Source organism: Trachurus japonicus, chromosome 14 (genome assembly GCF_045865225.1).
Source record: "Trachurus japonicus isolate A0001 chromosome 14, Traja_1.0".
NCBI lineage: Eukaryota > Metazoa > Chordata > Actinopteri > Carangiformes > Carangidae > Trachurus > Trachurus japonicus.
Window position 1 is genome coordinate 19656516 of NC_140920.1, and position 26854 is coordinate 19683369.

The window sequence follows — 26854 nt, forward strand, 5'->3', positions numbered from 1 at the left end:
GCTTAGTTTTAATCCAAAGGTTACTTCTACTCCTTCTCCTCCTCAGTCTTCATGTTGTTATTGGTTTTAACTAATGATCACCAGAGATCTGAAATTTAAACTACTGGCTCATACCTGACTTGAAATCTTTAGGAAACATGCAGACAGTTTGGGGGATGGGGTGATGGTCTTGAAAAAGTATAAAGTCGGGAGTTTAAACTTTGAGTTACTCATTGATGGCTCAGTTAGAATGAAACAGCCACCAAATGAACCTTGAGGATGGCTGGTTGATATTGATCTACAGTACATGCAGATGTGGATTTATCAGGCATTGACCTCTACCATACTTTAATGTTTATAAAGGTGGCCTTTGTGCTCCTCCATCCTCATCTCCCCTCCTCAGAATTATTTCATAATATCTTCATATTCTAAGACCTTTACACTTTGGTACCTGCTCGACCTGTGGCAGTAATGTGATTCCTCTACACGGTGAGGTGCACATCCAGTCCCGCGTTGATTAAGATAAATCCTTTTAAAGCTCCTTAAACAGGTTAGTTTGGCAAGAAAACACACATTATGAATTCAGCCACTGAGGCAACGTATCAAATTACCAGATGGAAACATCTGTGGATTTAAATACCTGAAAAAGTAAAGAACCTCTTATTGATGCAGAAATCCATTTTTCCGATGTGACAGATTTCACATAAAATACAGTTTTCTTTCTGCACTCTTTACTTATTGCAGTGATCTTATCTTTCAAAGTCCATTTAACAGCAGCCAAATTAGCCAAGCGACTAAATACCCAAATATAGGTCCTGCCTGTGACAGATGAGAGTTATTGTCCACAGCTCCTCTGACTCACGTGCTGTGGTCATGCACTGATCTGCATAATTTCTAGGGCTCAGTCTTCAAATCGGTGAGCCAAGCTTACGACACACAGACCGAGCCAAATCCTTTCACAGGTATTTTTAGTGTAAAATTAGAGAATTGCCGTTGTATGAATATTTACAGTGTAACTGGACTGTTAGCCTGTCATCTTATCCCAATTAATCAGAAAATCCAAAAGGAAGTTGTCACATTTTATTTACAGTAAGTCTTGAAAAATATGGTCCTAATCGTAGGGAAAAAAAAAACAAAACTCTTGGTTACTTGGGATAAAAGTGACTAATATACAGTACAGGTCTTTAAAGTCATGTCAATGAGTTGTATAGATTATTTTGTTTTTATGTGTGCATGGAACATGAATGTGTTTTTTTTATTATCATATCTGTTGTTTTTTTTTACTTTTGAGATGTGCTTGGCAACACTTTTTGAATTGACTTGACACTTCATTTGTGTAATTCCTTTCATACAAGAAAACAAACTGACCTGCACCAGACAAAAAAACACTGGATCATGTTAAAAGCAAAGCTGTAAAATTAATAACATTTAAGTTAGATGGGAGATAGTAACCCGACACAAACTCTGCCTTTATTCAGACAGTAACGAACAACCATGCTTGGACTGTATGAGGCGTTCAGTGACCCCAGGAGACTTTCTGTCTGTCTGTGATAAATCTCCTGTCAATATGAAGACCGGCAGAAGCATTGATCATGAAATGAAATGACACCGACAGAAAAGGACGAATGTGGATTGATGACCATAGAAAGTTCATGCATGAATAATAATCTTTTTAGCTGATAAACATATTGGCTGTCCACACACAGAGGTTCTTGTGAAATCAAAAGACTTGTTGATTATGGTGCTCACAGTGTGATTACACACAACAACCACAAAAACATCACCTCAGACAAACACACAAGTTCATTTATGAGCCACTGCCTTGTGTTGGTTGCGTCTTTTCCTATTCTGTCCTGAACGAAAGCAGCTTTAAACTGTGTTTCATTAAACTGAATTTCATTAAATAAAAGGTTTACCATCGATCCAAGGTTTCAACATTGGTTATTCCTTCAGTATCTCCATCTTAGACTCACCGGCACCAAGCTGACCAACGTGCACGTGGCTCCATCAATGCATAGCGGTGATAATTAGGCCCCGGAGGATATCTCTGAATTGACAGATTGATCATTTTGACCCAGTGAATCCAGGTTGTGCTCAAGGCGGTGAGCGCACATCGACTTTCTATTTCCACCGAGAGCTTTCACTGTTAAGGTGTTAAAGTCTGCTGGATGCTGCAGTCAGTCAGCTGTGTGTGTGAGTGGAAGAGCAGAGGTGAAGGAAGGGAAATTGGTTTTAAAAGAAGCTACTTTTGGGAGATAAACTGGTTTCTGTGATACTGTATATGATATGTATCTCTGCATGTGGAGGGAATTCATTGTAACCAACCTTTATCCTGGTGTTTACTTTAGGGCTGCAGTATGTTCACTTCAGTGAAGGCCTTCGAGGGGCAGCAGTACTCCACCCTGAAGAGGCAGTGCTTGCAGAGTGGCCTGCTCTTTGAGGACCCCCGCTTCCCCGCCACCGACGACTCACTCTTCTACCAGGGCAACAGGATCGGGCGCGTGGTCTGGAAGAGGCCTCGGGTGAGTTGGTCTAGTAGAAGAGTTTCAGCTGATAAGAACAAATAGATATTGGACGATGGTGATGATTATCCACCCCGAAAGTTTCAAAATAGTTGAGCGTGGAGGTCATTTAGTGGCACCATATGGCCTTTTGTTTGTGGGCAAGAAACCCAAAAGGTTTCTAAGTATCAGCACTGTGATGGATTTCCAAGTGTCTGGGACGAAATGGCAGAAGTGTGTATTTCAATCAGTCTTTTCATGTTGTCTGTATGTTTTCAAACATCCTCAGGTTTGTCACGGACATTCACTATTGAGGATGAGCTGATGGTCAAAGGTCTCTGCATGAATGACCTGATGTGACTGATCTGATTCCAATTCATAAGCTCCATATTTGATACATAAGTTACGTTAAGTTCGGACCTGGTGTTGATATTTGATCAGACTGAATTTTATTATTACAGTAGTTGCATGAATATGAAATGCATGACGTGAATAGAACACCAGGCCGATGTGTAGTTTTTGGGCACATTAACTCCACATCTATAGGGATGGACATCGCCCTAGCATGCTTTACAGATGTTCAAACTGTTGAAATACACAAGCTGTTCTTCCTTCAGTGTTTAATTTTTTTGGAAGTTGCACAACGTTCGCAGCTGCTTTACCACCCCCCCTACCACCACCCTTTGGTTGTCTTGTACTCTGACTGATTAGTGTGGGAGTTAAGACAATAAAACTATGGCCTGTTTATCGTTTGGGGATGTGTTTGTTAGCTGATGGATACTTTTTAACTAGAGGGTTGTCATTATTCAGTGTTAACTGTTGTAAAATAACTGTTCCTTTCATGGCATTGTCAGCAGTTGGCAAACAGTTTGAGGTGTGTTACTTACACCCTCAGACTGAGATCAGATTAACCATCAGATTAACAGAAACTCCTGTGAGACCATGTTTGAACGAGAGTGAGTGACGAGTGTCACTAACAGGGCCGTTAACGGCATAAACAAAACCTCAGCACCTGTTCGGTCAGTGGTGTCAGTTAGCCGTCTTGCAGAACTATGTCATTTTATACAACTGAGCATAAATATTGAGTAGTTATTGCTCCTTTAAAACATTCACACCGTGAATGTGCCAGAGGTCCCTGCAGGATAAGAGTTTGATGATCTACATTATAACTAATCATTTATAATTTACCAAATAACATTATGTCAGTGCTCATTAATGCTATACTCCACTCTCCAGTCTCCTCGTACAGGCCGGTGCTGTGTGTCTGTTTCACATGATGTCAGAAACAAGGCCTCAGGATTTAGAGAGCTGACTCCCCTGCCGCTGTTATCCCCCCCCCACACACACGTACACACACAGCAGGCTGTGGTTCTGGATGGAGTAACCTCCTTCTGCCTGTGTGCCGCTGCAGCGACAGCCAACGTGCATTGCCATGGAAACTGGGTCACACAGATTATATGTTCTGGCCTGCGCCGATGTCAGTCATGCAGACTGAAAACTGGGAGAAGTTGAGAGGAGAAAAGGCAGGAGGAGCGGCCTTTTCATTTCACTACAACACGATTTGTGTCTTCATCGACACCGTTTTATGTCAAGAGGTTAGAGATGGTGGACAGGCATGTTTGAGCTCAGCATTTTCAGACTTATATTTAGCTTTTTATTTGGTGTTGCTGACTTGGACTGTAATGCTAAAAGTGAATTATGTTGTAGAAGCTGTTGTCTGCAGCACTGTTATCTATCTATCTGCAGTATCTTGGTAACATAATGAGTGAGCAGATAAAGATCATGTTTTAGGTTTGATGAATATAAGATTAAAACCTTGGAGGTTTTGTTATTGCTATGAAACACAAACGCTCAAACCATGAGAAAACAATAAAAACAATAAGTTTCAGTAATAACGGTAAAAAATTGAAAAAAGTATAAAACTATTTAATCAATTAATTGATAAGGAAGACGATTCTGACGATTTCAAAGAACAGTAGATGACGTAACTGTAAAATTTAGGGCTGTTGAAGTTAATTAATGCAACACTACTATTTCTGATGCACAATTAACACACATTTAAAAAAATATATGTTTTTAAAATAAATTTAAAAGTAGAGCAACACCAGCAGAGACAGATATTGGTAAGCAAACATCTGTTAATGCTGACATTAGCTATGTAGCAATAGAAAAACAAACAAATAGATTTGGGAGCTGTTTGGTGTGTGTGTGTGTGTGGTCAATACATAACCAAGCATCTTAAGCATCTACTTTACAAAGACACACCGATGAATTTTGCAGTGTCTGGTGTGAACCGGCCTTTAATTACAAACCCTGAATGGAGAAGAGTCAAACTAATTAGATTTCACCAGCACCTCTGTTTCAGCTTACTAATACAAATTCTGTAGTTTCTCTCTTCTTCTTAACGATCACTGAAAGCTCGTTGGTAATGCAGAGACTGTGTGCTAATGAAGTCTGAGGATTCTCAGTCACTCACACACACACACACATACAGTTAATTCGTATCTAAGTGCTTCGAAATCCATACACACCTCAATATGGTCACATATTTTATGAAGCATATGGCATCATGTTCCCCACAGAAATTGCTTATACGTAAATCAGTCATTGAGGCTTTCATATTCTTGTGTTGGATTGTAAACATGGTGTTAGTGAAAACGTAAGTGATTTGAAATCACAAATCTCTGCAGATTTGACAACTGGGCCTCTGGGCTGCAATTAAACACGTGACGCTTCAGTTCGTACTTGTCAGAGCTGTAAGGATGACGGTGATGGTCCTGGCAACCCAGAGAAAGACTTCAGTGATGTACAGTAGTGATTTATGGGATTCTTCATATTTAGAGCTGCAGCATTCAGTGGAAGAAGGTAGCAGGTGTGTGCTGTGGTGCGATGATTAGAGCTACGTGTTGGACATGTTGGAGTGGTGCAGATTTCCATAAACACTCCAATGCAGATACATTTTCCTATGCAGCTTCAGAGGGAAACTCTGGAAGATGCTCTTTTTTAAAAGCCTGTCAGTAGTAGTCTGATATGTAGCAGTGAGAGGACACTTAAAAAACAAAACACAACGGTAAATCATCTGAATGGATTCCAGCTCCCTGAGGGACTTCGCATCTCATCTGGAACGGCTTCTGAAATCTTCAGGCTCCTCCAGTAAAAACATGAGAAGTGTTTTCTAACGGGCAACATGACACTTGTTCTCACCTTCATTCATCTCATTTGAATTAATTTAATTTACTTGATTTTTTATCTGTATGCAGAAGCACCAATTTATAATATGCAAGACATAGAAGCCAACAGGTCCCACAAAGAGCAGCACTCACCTACTACAGCAGCATATATAATAGTGTATAGTGATACCCAGAGGTAATAGTGTTATCGCATGTGTTTTTAATCTAGGTAGCCATTATCCTTTATACAACAACAACATACACACGGTTATACAACGTGATGTGGAATGCATCTAGAACAGCTAATCATTCATGTTTTTTGTAACATCATTTTTATTGGTTTTACATTATATAACACAAGAAGACACCTTCTAAAACTTCACCCACTAAATTCATAATAAGTCAAAGAATCTCCTTAACTTCATCAGCCACAGACATTTAACACTTGTCTTACCTCTTCCTACTCATAGCAGTTACTGTTCTTCTGAGTTTCCCTCTGGGTGTAGCAGGGGAATAACCAATCACAAACCTCCCTGAAGTGTTTCTGACCTAGCAACAAGCGAAGATAAGATCCTGATAGGCCAGAATATGTGCTACATGTTTCCCATAGAAACGAAGCACAGTGGGTGGGTTTGATTTTGGATAATTTCAACAATACAAATTAATATAAAATGACAATGATTTTAACTGGATAACGTCACTGTCTGGAGTAGCTTACGTCTTAACCATGACTTTGAGAGCTTCTGGTAATAAAAAGGGGGAAACAATTATTGGAACTGACCACAATTATTTTGCATAATCGTTAAAATAATTTCCATTCATCTGTATAAAAACTAATTCCATTACTATTTCCTCGTTGTTTTTCACCTCTTTTGATGACATCATCATGTTGCGCCCCTTTCTTCTGCTATGGTTTAGTGACATATGAGTGGAATTAGTAAACAAACCGTTTTATCTCAAGGAGCTTAATATTTAATATTCAACGACCACATTTCGATGAGCATCTACTGTATCATGGATTTAGTTGCAAAGCCTAAAGGCAAACAGAAATGCAGTTTTTATTTATATGTTCCAATGTTTAATGCCAATAAATGGCTCTTCCTCTTCATAAGATCTATAATATACTATAATAGTGACCTAAAATGATCAGAAAAAGACAAATTGTTAATTGCAATTTTGTATTGTATGGTAATTTATCGTCAGCTAAAGTTTAATGATTGTGACAGGCAGCCCTAAACATCAGAAATTGAAGATCTGCTTCATGCAACACTGGGGTAGATTTAGAATACTTGGGCTTGAAAGGTTCTGAGTGTTAGTTTAAAATATTCTTCAGTCATATAGTGTGAACGCACAGACCTGAGAGGTCGTACCATCAGTGTCAGGGTGAAGGTTCACAGCATGAAACCCCCCAGAGCCCCTTGTTGTGCTTGGCGTTATCCTTGCTCAGATGCATCCAGGCGATATTTATGGCTGCAATGAAGTCCCAGAGGCCGAGCGTGCAAGCATAAAGAGCAGCCTCTAATAAAATGTCCCCCCTCCCTCGCATCGTCTCTCAGCCTGTCTGTCTCTTTCCCGCCGCCCATCTCCTCCTTTTCCTCTGACTCTGATTTATGGTTGTTTATGTCTTGACCAGACTCAGGGTGGGGTGAGGCAATGATGTGGACTACCGCTCAAAATGTTTAGCAGCTCCATTTTTCCAGCCTTTTAACTCCAGCTTTGAAAGTACAGCAGTCCAAGTCAAGTAAATTACCGAAAACTGGAAAATATTATAATATAATAATTTCATTTCATATTTAAGATAATCTTGAAATTTTGAGTTTTCTGCAGCAAAGGAGGCCTTGGAAGCTGATGCCAGCATTTCTTCAACAGTTTGTCCCATCACTTGTTACAGACCTTCAGATCTATATTTAGAAGAAGAAACTAAAACAGAGTTGAAATGATAGAATGACCAACAGGTGACCTGGTTTGGGATGAAATGGACAGAACTGGGACTTGTGCAACAGCGCTGGGATGATGTTGCTGAAGAAGGAATGAACAAATCAAAAATTTACATCGCATTTAGTTGAACAAGATGATTTACTAATACATTTTTCTTTAAATCTCCAGCTATTTATTTGTTATGCCTTAATATCAAAAATACTGTAACATGATGAAACTACAGTATGTCATTTCAGTAACAACCTGACCTGGAATCATATGTGTTCTTGCCACTGCTAAAGCTATTCCTTGACCAGTATGGTAAAGGAGTAGGTCTTTAATTGCCCTCTTGCCCCACGTATCTGTACTCCTAAAACTTTATCACTCATTGTCAGCTAGGGATAGTTCATAGTTCTGTAACTAAGTAGAGTTCTTGACCACTAGAGTTGCTATGAGTTTGGTCTTTTTGTTTTAATGAGCTTATCCTCATTAAGTTGGCATCCTGCTGACCATTTACATGCATAGTTAAGTCGGGCTATGGTTATAGCTTGAATAGGCCATTCATTCAGATCACTGTCCTTGCCCCAGGATACAAACACAGGATGGGGATTGATTTATTGATTGGCCTTTAGTATTGGACCTTTTTCCAGTCCACCAAACAATCAACACACAAGTTAGAAGTTAGCTACCAGAAAACTAGTCGCATGTTGAGCAGTGAAAGCACGGACAACTGTACAGCTCTACAGCACATTTTTGTATGTTTTACATTTCGTTATTAGCTTCTTCTTCTGTTATGCATTTTTATTGACTCCTGAGGTGAAGCACAGGGTGGGAACTCTGGATGCACGGAGCACTTTGTGACTTTGTGTCCTGCTAAGGTTCAGATCCAGGAGTAAATCGACTCCCAACTGCATTACCTTGGTGTTGAAAATCATTTTATAAAACTTTCTTTACAGATGTTTTTGAGTGAGGAAATTGATTCATCACACAATGTGCTTTGGTAAAAAAAACAAAAAACAAAATGTAGAATATATGTTTACAAAAAAAACTTCACATTCTAGCCCCCCCCGCCCCCAATCCACTCCACTCTTTTATGTCGTGTGTGTTTGTGTGTGTGGCTGATGGATGGTGCTGCGGACGGCCGTGTAGCTGGCAGAACGGTTCTCAGTAGCAGGGTAAATGATTAGTCTGTGCCTCAGCCACAATATTCACATTACTTCAGTGTCTGCAGGACCCGGCAGGGATCGATACTCTATTACTCTTCCACCTGAGCCAGTCCCTGGATGGCAGGCCACCACAGGGAGCCCTTGCTGCGCACACTCCACCAATCGATGATATTGCGGAAAGAGAGAGAGAGAGGAAAAAATACGTGATTAGAGATCTTAACTCTGGCATCAGTTGGACATGGCTCCACAAAACGATGTCCACAGATTGTTTCACTTGCAAGTACGGACACTCAGTTAATGTGGAAAGCTCCTTGATGCTGGGCTGTAAGGTGAGAGGGGCTGCAGGCCTCCAGGGAGTTCTGCAGTGGCCTCTGCTTCTGATTCAAAGTTTGCTTTTGCAGCAATCAGCTTTGCAGAGTCAGCAAATTACTGACCTTGGTTGTATCCTCTTTGTGTGTGTGCGTGTGTTTTTGGCGCTCACACACTTGAACATATGCCCACCGTGCGCGTGTGTGCTCTGTGTGGCTTGTGTAGGTTAGTAACAACACTGGTGTCTTGCAGTTAAAACAATATGACAAGCTCGAGCCTATCCGAGCCTTCCAGCCTGTCACCACGGCAACGCATGCCGAGACATTTCTCACTCACATTCACACCGATGGGTGATGTCCTGGCTTCGCTGCATGTCTTCGGACTGTGGGAGGAAAAACTACGGACAGGATTTAGGCAGAAAGCAGCTTCTCTGGGTTTCTAACTCTGACCACTGTCGTCACTGAACCTGTACAACATGTGGTAACATCTGTCTGACACTGACTGCACTGTCATAAAACTTTTCAGAGGGTGGAAATGTCTCTGAAACGTTATCAGAGTTTATTCTCAGGTTGTATACATGCAAAAATGCTTTTGTATTTTCATTGTAAATGAATTCAGAAGCTCTTCTCATAGATAGACGTAATAATTATATAATTGTGTCAGTTTTTAGGTAATTAGAAAAATCATTGGGATAGTTCAGCTTTTTTGAAGTGCTGTTGTAGTACAAATGGCCATTAAGTATAATATCTGCAGTAGCAAGGTGTCTTCCCCCCCCACTGAGAAACACTGGCACATTGCACTGCATGGAGACACACTGTTGTGAATGAGGGACAATTAATCAGCGCATTTTCGCCGCCTACGAGAAGTTCTGTCTCAAAATAATACACCGGTTCAAGAGTACGATCCAAAGTAAACATTTACAATGCATTAGCTGGTTGGAAAAAAGTTTGTTTATCTGGGACTAACCAACTCACTCACTAATACTCCTCCACACAGGCAGGCTCTGTGACACGCTGTATCACTCCGCCTATCAGCTGTTTGGATCAGTGGTGTGTAGAGGCAGTTGAGGCTGAACTATCACTTTAAGACAAAATAGAAAAAGCTGGAAATTGGAACCTGCACACTGATTAACTCATTTTGTTTGATCAATCCCTTTTTGTTAAAACATTTAGTATAAATGTTTATTTGTCGGCTAAAAAGTAACTTTCATATTCATCTGTAGAGCATCCTCAATGTTAAAAAATAAAGACAATGAATCTTTCATAGTAAATTAATCATTATGAACAGGAAACATACAGTACTTGAATGCCAGCTCTACTCAAGTGAGGCTGATGGCTTAGTGTTGAGCGAGGGGAGAAAACCAAAACTTCTCAAACAAACACAGATGCCATTTTTTACATTTTCGATGAAACTTTGATTGGAGCTCGTTGCACCTTCTTCTTCTCCTGCACTCCTCTGTAGGATCAGCACCACTGGCTTCTTTTACTCATGTGAGCAAAGCTGCCTCACACTGGTTGTTGTTGGAATTGCCCCCATGTGCTGTTGTTCTGGAGTTCACCACACGTCTGCACTTGATTCTGATGCAAACTTGTGAACTTATCTGACCTGCATTAAACAATATCTGGATGCTAGAAACTAGATGTAAACTGTGCTCATCAAATTAAACCTGACTTCTGCTCTCAAGGCCAGTTTCTACTCTGCATTTCTGCTCAATCTTAGTCCAAATGGATCCACCATCTCGCTTCCTCTTTCTCCCTCTTTTACTTTTCTAACCCTAGTTGAGAGCTGAAAGTGTGTAAAAATAAAGAGCTGTTAAGTGGTGCAGGGCTTTTCCACTGTCTGTTGAGTAATGGCCGACGTGCCAATCGACCCACCGGCTGGGCTCATAAAGCAGAGAGCAGAAGACGGGCAGACTGCTCACACCCAGACCACCGCTACCAGCAGAGCTCTGCAGGCTGCAGTAAAGATTGAGCTGTTCTATATTTTATATTGTGCTGGTGTTAACCTTGTATGGAAAATCAGATATTGGCCGGTCGCTGCGATGATGGATATGATGCAGTGTGTTTGATTTTTATTAAGCAATTATTGCAAAATCAATAAGTCCTGATGTGGCATTAACCTCAGATTCTAGTAAGTAAGCAGTGACATTTTAAGTTGAAAAAATGTCAAAGTGAAGAAACAATGAGATGATTGTATTTACACTTCCCACAGTTCCCATGTTTATTTTCTCCCTGAAAAACCCCAATTATATTTTAGCAGCATGTGGACACCGACACGTTTGGTCTCAGGCTTGTCTTCAAAATGCAGACTTTATATATTTATGCTGTTAGAAGATAATCCACCTCATTTGTGACGACTCCACTGTGACAGAAACACAAACCACATCCAAACTATGAGCATATTCGAGGTGCAGTGGCAAAAAGCCAATCAAATTGCAGCGAGGAGACAGGAAATCAGCCCCACTTGTGATCCAATTTGTGCCATCCACTTTCATTACCAGAGGCTTTAGGCAGGGGTGTTTTGTTTTTCCCACACCCCGGGGCACTTGACATTGCAAGCAGTCATGCAGAAAATGCTCTCCTTCTACTTACTAGTCATCATTTTATAATCAGCTTTGAGTTGCACCCAAACTTAAATTGTTTTCACATTTTGTGCAGGAAGTTTTTCCCCCCCTGCTCATTTACTGTAGATGTTAACCAGTGTGGACTCAGTCAGTCAGAGTTGCTAATTCAGATAACAGTTATGTAAAGGGCCATGTCAATACAGAATAAAAGAAATAGACAAACATATCAAAAATCCAAAATCAATCCTTTGAAGTCTCAGTATATTAGCACCGTTGATTTCCTCTCTGCTTATGAACCAGTCTGCCAACAGTTAAGGGCACTAAGGGTAGAGGATGTTATGATGCTACAGTATGTCGACAAACTGTTTGTAAAAATGGGCTATACAAATATACTTGACTTGCCTTGCACTGACTTTAAAGCAGACGTCTCATCATTTGCTGTTCTTATCTGGTGGAGTGTAGGAGCTGTGTGAGGACCCTCACCTGTTTGTTGATGGCATCAGCGCACACGATCTCCATCAGGGTCAGCTGGGTAACTGCTGGTTTGTCGCAGCGTGTTCCAGTCTGGCCTCCAGAGAGTCTCTATGGCAAAAAGTAAGTGTGTGTGTGTGTTTATGTCATCTTCTTCCTCTTCTGGCTTTGCATTGCTTCTGTTTTTGAGACCAAAATGTTCTTGTATAAATCTCATGGGTGTGTCTGTGTGTGTGTGTGTGTGTGCCCGTGCATGTGTCTAGTTCGCCTTGTGCCAACTAGGACAATAAGATTGACACAATTTGTTGTGTAAAAAACAATTCGTAAAGTAACTAGCTAAAACAAATATCATTTGGTGCTGTCATTCTAATGTAAAGTCATAAACACTAAACACTCGGACTCATGGCACAGTTAACATTCATTATTTCCTACCTTTGTAAAACTGATTAAACTGTCTAATATTAAGAATAAAAGTGAGAGTGTATCTAAGAAAAACTTAGAACTTGCACCGTAATGTTCTGTTTTTTTTTAACCATCAGCCTGTGTTAAAGGAAAATCACACCTCCATTTACGTATTAAATCACTTATTCACCCATTCAGACACTTTTCCTCCTCTCATGCTGCTGCTGATGCTCAGTCAGCTGCTCAGCTGCGAAATGGCACCAACAATATCCAACTGAGCCCTGCATGAACACCACGAAAACTTCCTTCAGCGCCTCAATGTAAACCCATGACCGACTGGCTGAGAAAAAGTCAATGCATTTACACACAGGAGCTTTTCGTAATTGAGAGATAATGGAAAAGAAAGTGTTTCCTGCACAAACAGTGTATGTAATGCATTTTCAAAAAGGAACTCTACATGAACTGAATTGTAGTTTCTCCATATATAGTGTTTGAGTGTCCATTAGGAACCATTATGACAAGAAGTAAACACCAGAGGACTCATTATAGCACCACAACGCCCTCCTTGGTCTCTACAGACTCCATCAGTCAGTGGAGGCCTGATTGGTGGAGACTCAAGTGGAGTCTCTCTGGACCAACAGGACACCACAACACCAAGTGGATGTCCTCACTTCTGTCAACCAATACATGTGTTTTTATCAATAACTTATATTTATGTCACATCATGCGAATGAGACTAAGAGAGGTGAAAAATTCCCAAAATACAAAGAGAAAGGGATGAATGATTAAAATAATAAATGTATCTGTATCTGCATTTGAGTCAAACACAATCAGCAATACAGTGTAGTATTACAGTAATTCTGTGTCAATATTGTATCAATTCATGAAAGACAAATAATGATCTTTTATCATACAGTATCAATTGCAAATTTCTTTTTGGCATTTCAATACTAGAATACTTTTTATGACAGTGTTGGTCATGCTGCCATGTTGATGTTTCACCTGTGTCTGTGAACAATGCCGTGTTACTATAGTAACTACAGTACAGATGCTCAGGGAAGAGGGGGTTTCTCTGCGCCCTAATTACCCAAGTTAAAGTGAAATACAGTTTTTATTCTTAAATACAAATTCCAATTCAATAAATTGAAATGATTGCCCAGCTCTAGTTGTTGCCTTGCTGAGACGTACAATGTGACACCATGGTGAGAGGGGAGACAACAAAGTTATTGATTCAAAAATAAATTATAGTTTGGGACAATAACAAACTTTTTTAGGAACCCATTTGATTTTAAACCATGAGTGTCCTGTGGAGCAAATAAGTTGTTATAATATAACAAAGCAAAACACACTTTGCGTTCCTTGAGATTTGACAAACATGCATGAGGTGTTTCCTTCCTTATTAAATTATCAATAGGACCCCTTCAAAGAGAGTAAATACAGGGTTGCTGATCTTTCATCATAACGGTTGGCACCACAAACCTACTCTGAAATCAGTGTTATGTGTTATTGTTGCCATATTAATGTAAAACACAATATAATTTGAAAAGTGCTGAGCTCTTGAGTTTATCCTGTCAGGGTTCCTCTGAAACGTTCTTTGGCATCCATCTTGACAGAGGAAACAAACTGATTACTGAGGTTTAATGGGATTTGAAACAAGATGTCTCGGCCTGTCGTAGCAAGATGCTCAGGAAGTGTGTGTGTACATATGGGCAACCTAACGCAGCATCTTCCTCCCTGTTTACTCTCTGTACACACACACAGGCACACTGTCTCAGCTTTTTGACATCTCCCTGTTTCAGATAATCATTGTATTCTAGCATTTTTGTTTTTGGGGATACACTTAGTAACTAAGATTGGCAACAGCAGCCAGTAGTTCACAAGCAAAAGTGATTAATATAACTAAAGTGTGGTGGCGTACTTAACAACTAAAAGAAAGTGCATTGACTAGCATCAGCCGATTCTAATTTATAGTTTAAAAAAAAAATCAAAAACCTACATTTGTTTTACTAGACAAATAAAAGGTTAGATGAGTGCAGTCAAAATTGAGAAAAGGTTTGATGTGCTATTTAGCTGGACATACAGTACAGTGTATGTTAGAAACAGACTCATCTGCCTAAAATAGTTTTTTTTATAATCAACTCTTAGCTGCTATATACTATACTAAAATCCCTCTGGCCTCAGCTCCAGTGTTTGTGTAGTTGTTGCTGTGCTGTTGCCTTTGTAAAGCAGAAGAGTCGAATCAGCCTTTGTTGCTGAGATGTTCGTCTGTTCCCAGTCTCCTGTTGGCCACCAGCTTCACTTCCTATCAGAGAAAAACAAGTGATGGTCCAAGTCTCACAGGAACAGGCACTTATCCCCAGTGAAACCAAGAGCTGCAACTTCAAAACATGATTATTCCCTAATTTGTTAATGTTAATTACCTGCAGAAATAAAACAGCGAACTTTAAAGTGCTTTTCATTTTGCCTCAGAGCTGCTGTATCTTGTCATTACTCAACACAGCATAGGTTTAAATATTAGTGCAGAATATGTGTTAAATAATAGGGTAATAATAAGTTGGTTAATTTCCTTCAAACCTTGTCCATTTATTTGTCTCTTGGTCAAAAAGTGACAAGCAAAGAGTGGTGAAAGGACACATACCAATGAGGACAGCCAGCGATGATTTATATTCATTCATTCAAGCCTGTAGGCGAGAGCGATTTAATTGAGACTCCTGAGATCGAGCAGCGTGAGACTTTTTGTCAGACAAACGGGAGGTTTGGCCTCTGAAGATTTGACGGTTCAGGTGGCAAGTTGGTAACAAGCTTTGTATCGATGACAAGAAAAGAGCCTTAATACCTCCTGATGTCTCCGTTATTTTCTTTTCCCTCACACGTCATCTGGCGCTCGTCCTCCCATTCACGGCCACAGTTTATCCCCTGTGGCTGCAGCGGTGAGGAGGAGGAGGAGGAGGAGGCTGAGAGATGAAACCCACATGCCTCCCCTCACTTGTTTGTCAGGGTCATTGTGCAAGACTGAGATGGATGAGGCAGCAGGAACCTGTACCGCCCGTCCACCGGGGGAATACTTGCACACGTGCAAACAAAAACACACAGTCTCCATCCATTATCTCACGTAGGACTCAAACCTGTCGGGTTGGCTGTTTGTCAAAAACGAGGCGAGGGAAGACGACACATAAACCCAAAGAAAGATCTGTTTTCACACATTGGATTACAGATTAGATTTATTTCGATTCATCCCAATATTATAGAATACAAAGGTTTAAACAAAGAACTTTTGTCATCATTAGGTTCAGAACAGTTGTAAAAACAAGTATGTTATAACTTTTTTAAATGCTATGAAATCCGTTGCAGCAGTATCAAGAGTGTAGGGATGTTGTTCCTGAGGTCTTGCAGGACCTCAGATGTAGAAATGAACGCTTCATAAATGACATAAACTTCTTAACTAAAAGCACAGAACAAGTCAGGATTTGGAGGTTTCTGAGGTCAAAGTCTCACTTATCCTCTGTAAAGGCGATGGAGCAGTCGACAGTCTCAGGGCTGCAGCCTTCAGCAAACGCAAACAGGAAGTACATCACCTTCCTTACCTTGGCCAGTTCTGCGATCCTCTCACCAAACTCGTGCGCATCCGCCTCATAGCACTGGATGGGCGCATCGGCGGCGTCTCCCGGAGCCCTCCAGAAAACCCCGGCAGGCTCCAGCAGCTGGCGCGTCATCAGGTTGGTGAGGTCGGGCGTCCAGAGCTGCGAGGTGGCGGTGACGGTGAGGCGCCCCGGCTGCGCCAGCCGCACCGCCCAGTGGGAGAAGCAGAGGGACTGTACGGAGAAGTCCAGCCGGTACACGGCCTCGTTGGACCGCAGCAGGCGCTCGCCGTCCTGCCTCTTCTGACCTCGCTGCTGTAGAGACTGAACCCGCAGCCGCATCACCTCGGTCAGCTGGGTGTCGGGCCGGAAGGGCAGCTCCAACTCTGCAGACATGATGCTCATAAGCCACCGCTCAGCAGGCGCAGAGGTAGGTACCAAACGTAAGGCTGGGTTAAAGCGTCTTCACCTCCTGTCTGTCCGGGAACTCTGTGCTCCTGCCTCCAGGCTTCAACAGTGTGCATACTGTGTCACATTAAGAGAAAGGGGGTGGAGGCGGAGTACAGCCAGAGGTGCTAGGCAACCAGATCTAATGACATTTGCAACCATGGTGCAAGGTTTTCCTTTGGGGAGCCATCTTTAATACTGTTTGTCTCGCATTTGTTTGTCCGCCATTCACATGGTTACAGAGTCCTGGCTCTTAATAGAGCCTGGAGGCTTCACTGTAATGTGACTGTGAATATCCCATCTGTTTGGGAGGAGTAAGGTGGCCCCAGATGAGGTGGAGGATGAGAGGAAAGCCTCACTGAGGTGCCTCCAGTTTGTGTTCCTGGTCAGTCGTCAGGTCACCTACCTACCGGAGCTCAGTTGCTGCATAGCGACACAGGGTCCAGATGAAAGATGAGATAGATGAAGGCTGCGTGGAGTCGGAGAGAGGAGGCAGCAGCAGCAGGGTGGAGTGCAAGAGAGATTGCGTCCCCAAGGATTACAAAATGACTCTGAGGTTTCTGTGGCGCGGTGCTTTGTTGTGTGTGTGTGTGTGTGTGACCTCTTTTTAAAGAAACTGTTGCTGCATCACAGGGTCAGTATTCGAGAGGCCACATTCTCTCCATCAGCAGTGTGTCACCTCCTGCAGAGAGGTTTGACAGGAGCTGCTGTTCAGTTAGCGCTCCTTGACATCTCCTAGGAGGACGTCCCGTCGGAGCAGCGTCAGTTTGTCCCTGTGTGCCGTCACTCACCGCATCATTTGCAGTTTTTATCGCCATATTCATAACTGCCGGTGAGGTGTCGCAGGTCGCCTCTGAGTCGGCTGCTCTGTTATGACGGCGCCTCACAGCATGGCTCATAGGGCTTAGTACATTTTTAGGAGCAATCATGACATAATGGAGCAGGAAGAACTTGTTACGCAGATTGTTGTGGCTGTGAAGACCATGTTTCTGGACTCTCTTCAGGCCTCACATACAGTATAATACACCACTCCTGCTCCACTTCACCTGTTTATCTATTATATATCTACTGTATGTAGGAACATATTAGCCTTTCTCGACAATGCATACATAAAAAAAACCATGAAATACAGCGTCCTTGTCTTCAGACACACATTGCAAGTGTATTTGCCATTTAAACAACCATATATGTTCCTACTCTGTCTTTAAAAGGTTCTACATAAATAAAGTTTTTCTTATTCTCCCCCTTCACCTTTTCATCTTCTCCTCCTACTTCAAGTTCTACTCCTTCCTCTTCTACCCCTTGCCCTTTACCTTCTTTTACCTCAATTAAACCTCCTCTGTCTTGGTCTTCTTCATCTTTTCAATTATCATCTTATTTTTCTTCAACTTCTAACTCTGCTGACTTTTTTTCAGCTTTTTCTTCTTATGCACTAATGAAAATTATATATTTGTATTTTTTTTACATTTATTTTATATTTCATTTCTATCTTGTTTTGAGGCTTCATATGATTTTTTAATTTTTTTGTTTTGCCATTTTGTAAACCACAGTTCACTAAATGGAGGCTGGGTTACAGGGGTTTCACTGGACCACAGTAAATGCAGGCAGCTGACAGCAGCACACACACACACACACACACACACACACACACACACACACACACACACACACACACACACTACAGTCAAACAGTTATTACCTCCCACCCGTGTCCTATTACAGCTGGATTTATGAGCACAGTGGCCAAGGTGATAAATTTGTCCCTGGATCCTAAATGCATCAGCAGACAACAGGGCGCTAGCTCTCGATCTGGCTGCCGACTCCACCTTGACATTATTTATGCTCCGTGGATCAACGGCTATTTGTTTGGCTTACCTGCCTTCTGCTCCTCTTCATCTCTATCCTCTTCCTCACCCGTCCTGCAGGTCATTCCTGACTGGAAGGAACAGGAATGGGACACGGAGAAGCCGGATTCGTACGCTGGGATTTTCCACTTCCGCTTCTGGCGCTTTGGCGAGTGGGTGGACGTGGTAATAGATGACCGACTGCCGACGGTGGACAACCAGCTGGTGTACTGCCACTCCAATGACAGCAACGAGTTCTGGAGCGCTCTGGTGGAGAAGGCCTACGCCAAGTTAGTATCAGTTCCAGCGAGTAGACAACTCCAGTTTCAGAGTGGAAAATCATCAAAAAACCAGAGGATTCGATTTTGAGAGACACTAATTAAAGCCACACATGTTGCAGCATTCAGACAACAGAAAACTTGATTATGCTGCAGCTAAAAAGTATTTTTGTCAACATTAACATGTTGATTATTTTCTTTATTGATTGCTTCATCATTTTTTCAAATATAAACACAAAAAGTAAAATATATCCTTCCAACTTTATCGAAATAACAGTGATGTTTTCAAATGTTTTGTGTTGTGTCTTAAAAGGTCACAAACCAACAATATTTGTGTTACCCGTGATATAAAACAGCAGACAAAATCTGCAATTTTGCTTAAAAACGACTAGAACAACTTCTGTTGCAGCTCTGATAAACTCTCCTCCTCTTCCTCTTCTTGCTGCTGCAGGGTCTATGGCTGCTACGAGGCTCTAGATGGGGGTAACACGGCCGATGCGCTAGTGGACTTCACCGGTGGCGTTTCCGAGCCCGTGGACCTGCTGGAGGGTCAGATGGCCACAGACGAAGTGGCCCGTAACCAGCTCTTTGAAAGAGTTCTCAAAGTCCACAACAGAGACGGCCTCATCAGCTGCTCCATCAGGGTAAGAAGTGAGCACCAGAGGAAAGTTCATGAGAAGTGCATGAGACAGGATTAGCTTGATGTTCCTCTCATTGTTTTTTAATATAACGCATTGATTTGAATCCTTTATTTATGTACCATGTGGACTTGTTAGACACTATTCAACGGCAATTCTCCGTCCTAATTGCCAGGCTTTCTCTAAAAATCATGCTGAAACAAAAACCTTCTTCTCAAAGAGCTCAAATAACGCAATACATTTCCATCAGACATCCAACACTAATCCAAGTTCTTACATTGAATTTTTTCTAACAGATGGTTTTGCAAATTGCTGTTCAATGCACACAAATGAACATCATCACCATGGTCACAAAAGATCCTCATAAAAGTCTCTGTACAGTAATCAGTAAGTTTTTTCTACATTGTGTATGGACTTTAACTTTGATGTGAAGCAGGACTTATTTTTTGTAAGATTTCTACATGTTTTATGTAATTGTGTAATGTAATGTAATGTTTTTTCTATGATACCTGCCTTAGGGCAATGTATGAAATTTAGCAACTGTGCTAACTCCGGCATATTTATATTGATGCTTTCGCTGATATATTGATTAATGTGCATTGTCCTAATCAAATAAATAAATAAAATAAAATAAAATCTTCTTTAGAGAGGAACTTTGCAACATTTTTACCTTAATTAAACATCTTTGAAGTAATTGTGATGGTTGACAATGACTTGTAACTTGGTACAAGAAGAATGGAGGCTCTCTGCCTTCCACGTAGCGTTTCTCGGCTGAAAACCAACCTTGCAAAATCAGAGCCTCCGACCCGGTGTCCCAACTCTCGTCTCTGCGGCACCGCGACACATCGTGCCCTATCACCCGTAACCTCTTGTTTATGACAGATAAGACTTCACAAATATACACGTCGTAAAACCGTATATGATACATAATGTTATGTACCGCTCTATTGATTCCTTTTTTCATCGGCTTTGTTGTAAACAAATGCACATGGCCGAGAGGAGGGTAAGTAAAATAGCGGAAAAGTGACTGGACTTGCATAGTTCCCCTTTAATTTGAACATAAGTCCTTACTCCAAACCTCCCCTTTCCATTGGTCCTAACAAGTCTGTAAAAATTAATAACATTCTTCCAATAATTCTAGAAGTAACAGTAAATGAATCATAACATATAAATATGTATAATTGACTATGTTAATATTTCCTTTAGTCATTTAATCAGGTACTGTCACTTTAAGAGAGTGTACCTTGCTGTCAGGTACTGCCCGCTACATACTCAGTGAAGATATACCGCACACTGCTTTCTAAATGAACAAATTAATATGCTATCACCAAGCTGATGTACTGAAGTATACAGCTATTATCCCAGAGTGCATTTCACACCAACCGACAACTAGCGTTGTTACTGTTACATTATTCACTAATAACAATGTTTATAGGTTTTTTTTTTGGTGGTCATGAGAATTAAACTGTGTGGACTTGACTGAAAACTTTGACATGATTGCATTACATTTCAATATTTAACAGGAAGCCTGCATTATAAACCTTGGAAAGATGAGGGTGTTAGAGTTGTTCTTAAAGTCTGGAAATCTCTTGTTTTTATATCTTGACTGTTCTTTATTAATTCTGTCTCTCATGCCCTTTTTCACACTATTTATTCCCTGAAAATCCCCCAATCCACCAAAACTGACCCACTGTACCCCAGAGACCTTTTGATACTTCAAGCATTTTCATTTTTTTCATTTCATTTCATTTATTAGTTTATTTCATAGGGACAGTGCACCACTAATCAACAGAGTTAAGTTTCTACTGTGATTTAAAATCCAGGGATGAAAAACATTTTGCTTAACATTTTCTAAAGGTTTCTTCATGTGGTGCAGTTATGTGCCAGTCATCATTTTGCTCACACTAATGAAGAGCAAACACTTTTGATTTGTCTGTTTTGAGGACATAGTGCATCATGCCTACTCCTATGTCTCCACTGTAGATGTGATCTTTTCATCTCTACGAGCAGCTTTAAAGTCCTATTATAAAGTTGTTGTTTTTTTCATTGTGTTTCATATGGACAGTAATGCTCCTGGACGTGTGTTTTTCTTTGTTCTCTGCTTTTTGTGAATTCAATTTGAGCTGTTAAGAAAACAAGTTTATGCTGTCTCATGAATTTCACTGTCACTGGAACGAGAAGTTTGGCCTCTGGTCTTCAGTTTCATTCAACTCTTATTCCCCGGTGTCCTGGTACACCAAGAACTAATTCACAATCCCTTATTGTAATTCAGAATCAGGAGCTGCTCGATTCTTAAATGATACGGCTCTTTTAAATGCATGAGATTTTATTCTGTCTGCTATTCAACAGAAAGAGTAATGAGAGCTCAGGCTACATAACCAATTCCGTACAAATAATGCATTTTCCACCTTTTGCCGTCGCTCTCATTACTTCAGCCTCTACTCTTCAATCACAAACTGTTGTTCTGGAGACGCATGAATTCAATACTGCTCCTCTTAAAGACCCTGACTGTGTTTACTGCCGGCTGCCGATGTTCTCAGGACAGAGAACATGAAGCCGTTATGCTGTTACTCTCATTTCAGCCTCAGGGGAGAAAAAAAGAAAAGAAAGAGTGATGTTTGTGACATTGTGGCCCTGTAAAAAACCAACCTGTGATACCCAAAGATGATCTACAGTATTGTGTTTTTTAAAAACTATTTCTTATAGTGTGCATTTCCACTTTCCTCTGCAACATTTTGAGGAACTCTGTGCATTTCCACCACAGGAACCAGGGTGTAAATCTAGTCCTGGGATACTGATCTATACCCCATGAAAAGGCACCTGGTTGTGGGGATAGTAGGCTACTTTCCAAAGGTTCAACAACTTTTGGGGGAGTGGTCTGCAGTCCTGAATAGGGATGTCACGATTATAGATTTTCTTGGTACAATTATTGTCAGAGAAATAATCACGATTATCACGATTATTACGATTAACAATGTGTAAAATCAAATATAATCAAAATATAATTGCATTAGCAACTATATATACAAATTATTTAAAGTATCTATTAATATAGGACCAATTATTAATCCTTCAGAGGAAATGTTTGAAGTTTTTTTTTTAATCTTTTTTTTTTCTTACAAATAAGGCCCTAACATTTAAATTCCTACCAGTTCAGTGTTATGTTAGGTAAATTGACATTAAATGTGTATGTGAGTGTGTGTGTGTGGGATCGGGACCTATACCGCCACTTGTATACATCTCAACATCCCACCCCTCAGCTGCGCTCAGGTTTGAGCACCCATTGAGAACCTATTTGATCCTTGTTCTGCTTGTGTTTCCTACTGTATCCCATCAGACATTGCTGCAGCAATGTCACTGTGTCCTGCGGGTCGTCACGGGTCACCTCAGCTCTGTGGAATTGAGACCTGTGACCTGGGGCCTGAATTGGACCAGGTCCAAATTGTTTTTAGTGAAATTGTGTTAGGTTGAGGTGTTTGTGTTCGCTTTCTGTGTTCAAGTCTGTTCAGGTGAACCACATGTCTGATTATCCTCTGTATTTTTTTTCTGGTTTGGTGGAAAACTTCAGTTTCCAGACATGCAAACTGCTTTCATCATCTTCATCGTAATTTCAGTGATCCACAGTAGCGTCTGTCCTTGTTTTCCAGGCGACAACAATAGAGGACATGGAGGCGCGGCTGGACTGCGGCCTGGTTAAAGGCCACGCCTACGCTGTGACGGACGTACGGAAAGTGCGGCTGGGTCATGGACTGCTGGCTTTTTTCAAGTCAGAGAAGCTGCACATGATCCGCATGAGGAACCCCTGGGGAGAGAAGGAGTGGAGTGGCCCCTGGAGCGACAGGTAATCACAACACTAAGGCAGCCACAATACCACAGTTTTAAACTCGATACCGATACCTACAGTAATAAAATTCTCAATACCACAGGGGATTTTTTTTTAAGACTAGAATGATATAGAGAGTAACATCACTAGCAATGCTGTAGCTGTGCCTCAGTTCAGAAACTGCATCCTTAGGAGGCTGCATTTCAAGACTGAATGCATCACAGCAGCACAACCAAGGCTGTCCCGAAGGCTCCTTCAAATGCAGCCTTCATCCCTTGAAATTGAAGGATCCAACTTTTGGATCCCATGCAGCCTATTTCTATCCAAACAGGGCATTTCAATCCACGTTTGATTGTTGTCCTTCTGCTGAACGAACAGGCTTTTCCTGTGTAGTACAGTCCACTTCTGAACCGTGTCTTAGGCGCTTGTGTCTACCTGTTGCTAGCAGACCCACTGCTCCTGCTCCCCCTCCTGTCCTGTCGTGAGGTAAAACGCATCATTTCCTGTGCACCAGTGCAGGAATGTCGCCGGTCGACACGAAATTCAGAACAACAAATACTGAAAAACACTGCAAGGGATTTGGCTTAATCAGTAACCTCATCTTGTAATGGCTTTGGTGCAATGGACATTTAACAGACATGAAAAAGTTACGCTCTACAGCTTTAAGAGTTTTTTCTGGCTTTTAAGGCCTTTACTATGATAGCTGGTGAAGGTGGAGTAAGCTGCCAGTGCCCTGGCCGTTGCCATAGTTACTAAAATAATTGTCATGGCCTCATTAGGTTTAGATATTAAAAGTTGACTTGGTTATTGTTAGAACAAGAACATAATTTATTTTAACACTCTTCCATAAACATAATTAATATAGGAATCAAATCAAACGTACAATGTAACTATGGGTCTTTGTTTTTTGTTTTTTTTACTGGGAAATCGTCTCATTCTAATTGCAACACTGCCCCCTACAGGCTACAGCTCATCCAGTCTCTCATTAAAGGACAATTCCGGGCAAATTCAACTCGGGGCTGTATTTTCCTAACATTTTAGGTCTAAAAGAAGGAATCTGAAGATTTTCAGTTTAATTGCTCCTGTTTTGCCGTAGTTGCGTCTGTCCCCACATCACCACGGCAGCGATGAATGGGAGCAGATGCAAGTTCCGCTGCTTAGGCTGTTTACATCCCTCAAAGCTGCAATTTTTTCCACAGACAGCATCAGGTGGCTACTCAAACATGCACTGAAAAGTTTATTTACTTCAAGCAAGCCGACATGTTTGTAAAACTAGATCTAATTCAGACCCAAGTTGACGCGCTCGGTGTGTTTACGTGCAGTCGGAAGCTCCTGTTTGTGTCATAAACACGGGAATATCAACTCTTGACTTGCTTGAAGTAAACAAACTTCTCGGTGCATGTTTGAGTAGCCATCTGACGCTGTGCGACAAGAGTTGATATTCCAATGCGGGGACAGACACAACTACCACAAATCAGGAGCAATTAAACTGAAAATCTTCAGATTCCTTCTTTTAGACCTAAAATGTTAGGAAAATACAGCCCAGAGTTGAATTTGCCCGGAAATGTCCTTTAAGAGCTCATTGAGCCCTCTTCATCCACATTTTCCACATGACATATCTCCAGAGTATCAGAAACAATACAGCTCTCCTTCTCCTGAGCCCTTCATATGACCTGCATCTATTTAACTGGTTTCACTAATTAATTTTTAAAATGTCAAAACACACTCGTCCTCCTCGTCTCTCAAGATTTGACACACTGGTCTCTAACAAATTAATAACCAAACAACAAACAAGCGGCGGAACAAAGGCCGATCCATTTATAATCCTCGCAGTGCCAACATGGAAGCAGCACAATAAGAAATGTCATGTAGACAATGAAAAATGGAGATGCAATCAAGCTAATGGGCCATGGGGTGAACAAGAAGAGCAAAATTTAGTCCAGCAGGAGCTTTGTTTGTTTGTGGAGAACAATATTAAATGGTGCCGCTCATTTTCCCAAGGACCCCACCTGAGCTGTCGGGACAAAATTGAGCTCACTAACCTTCAATTCAAACGTCTGGGTGAATTAGAACGACTGGTTTGAACAAGCAGCCGTTCTATCATGTGGGTAAAGCTCAGAAAATAGTTCTTTTATTTCAGTTTTTACTCTTTGTTACTCTGCACCTGCTGCGGGACCAGGAAAAAGTAAGATAAAGTTTCTCCCTGGATGTTTCAATCGTGAGCTACCAGTCTCTGTGAAACAGGCGGGGAGGTGGTAAAGCAGGATCATAATGGAGCCTGAATTATTGATAAGGCTCGAAAGAGAGAAAGATGTTATTAAAACAACGTGAGTCATCGCTCTTCTCTCTCAATCACTCACTCGCTCTCACTGAATAATTTATTCATGGCTTGACAGAACACGTTACTGTAAATGGAGTCTGACAGACTGTTTGTCAGTGAGTCATAAACGCAGAGCTAACATGTCCAGTAAATGTCTGTTTCCTCTGAGCAGTGAACATTGAATGGACCTTGATGTTAATGTATGATTCACACTCACAACTACAACAGATTATTTAACATGACCGAGCCCATGAGGGACAGATAAATGATTTATACAGTACATCTGAACTTGATACTGACTATTTACATTGTAAATGAAATTCACAAATAAATCTTCTACTCTGAGTACACTGATATACAGTAATTCTTATTATTGATATATATCTTATAAATTCACAACTACTCTCTTGTACTTTCATGTTGAATTGTAGTGACTCCAGCACATAGACAATACTGCCAATAAGTCAATTAGTATTCTCTATTGGATTGAGTTATACAGTATGTTTGATGATATAGATGTGATATAACCAAGGCCACATGAGAAAACATATTGATGGTGCAGTTACCTACTCTACACAGGCCCTCTTCCATAATATTCACAACTGCACTTGATGAAAAGTAAGTTTAGCATGAACGTACTGTATTTAAAAAACAAAGTATAAGTAGAACCACCTCCTCACGGTTGTCCACGTGAACTTTTGTACCAAATGAAGACATTTCCTCAAGGTGTTATTGTGCTCACGAGGCTAAAGTCACTGTGACCTTTCAACCCGAGTCCTCGTCGATGTTTCTACCAAACTTGAACAAGTTCCAACAACGTGTTATTGAGATACTGTTTGCACAACAGTTGGATGGACTCCATCTGACTCACACTAGTGTGGAGGTGTAAATAAAGATGTGGATGAAGTTTTTTTTTCTCTCTCTTTTGTTGTGGTAATGATTGTAATTTTTTCCTTTGTCTGTCTTTGAATGGATTAATTAAATGTAATCTTTGTCCTGAATAGTGCCCAGATTAAGCCCCTGAGGGACTTTTGCAACTCTCCATCAGTTGTCTTATTGTCTATATGTATATTAGTCAGTAACAAATTTCTTTATACTGGTGGATTTAGTTCTGTGAAGGATCTGTATCCAGAATTGATCATGTGAACAACACAGAAAAAGTACTGGGTCGGATTAGAAAACTAGCAAAGCTTTTCATTATTAGAACACACTTATAAATCAGGGGGAATTAGGAATCCAAGCTCATCTGCAGTTTGCTCACGCTCCTGTTAAAAGCCTGGTTCTCTCTGCAGCGGAGGTAAATAAAACGCTTGCTCTCTTGTCTCTGTTTGCTGCAGCTCGGAGGAGTGGAACAAGGTGAGCAAGAGTGAGAGGGAGAAGCTGGGAGTCACCGTGCAGGACGACGGCGAGTTCTGGTGAGAACCAAAAAACGTGTTCTGATTGTCTTA

At 41.0% G+C, this 26854-nt stretch overlaps 2 protein-coding genes across 5 annotated transcripts in view; one reads left to right on the forward strand and one right to left on the reverse strand.

The window, feature by feature from the left end:
- Positions 1-26854, forward strand: part of capn5b (calpain 5b) — a 54268-nt gene that overhangs the window by 12117 nt on the left and 15297 nt on the right. For all 4 annotated transcript variants that reach the window (XM_085798253.1, XM_085798249.1, XM_085798250.1 and 1 more), the window contains exons 2-7: positions 2328-2501; positions 12068-12199; positions 18429-18637; positions 19077-19269; positions 22911-23104; positions 26744-26821. In XM_085798253.1, the coding sequence (XP_085654379.1) occupies positions 2337-2501; positions 12068-12199; positions 18429-18637; positions 19077-19269; positions 22911-23104; positions 26744-26821 (971 nt within the window). In that variant the 5' untranslated portion in view covers positions 2328-2336. The remainder of the gene's footprint in view (positions 1-2327; positions 2502-12067; positions 12200-18428; positions 18638-19076; positions 19270-22910; positions 23105-26743; positions 26822-26854) is intronic.
- LOC146974681 (olfactory marker protein-like) lies at positions 15888-16542 on the reverse strand. The gene has a single exon (XM_085798256.1). It carries the CDS (start codon positions 16459-16461, stop codon positions 15970-15972), a length of 492 nt encoding a protein of 163 aa, XP_085654382.1. The 5' UTR covers positions 16462-16542; the 3' UTR covers positions 15888-15969.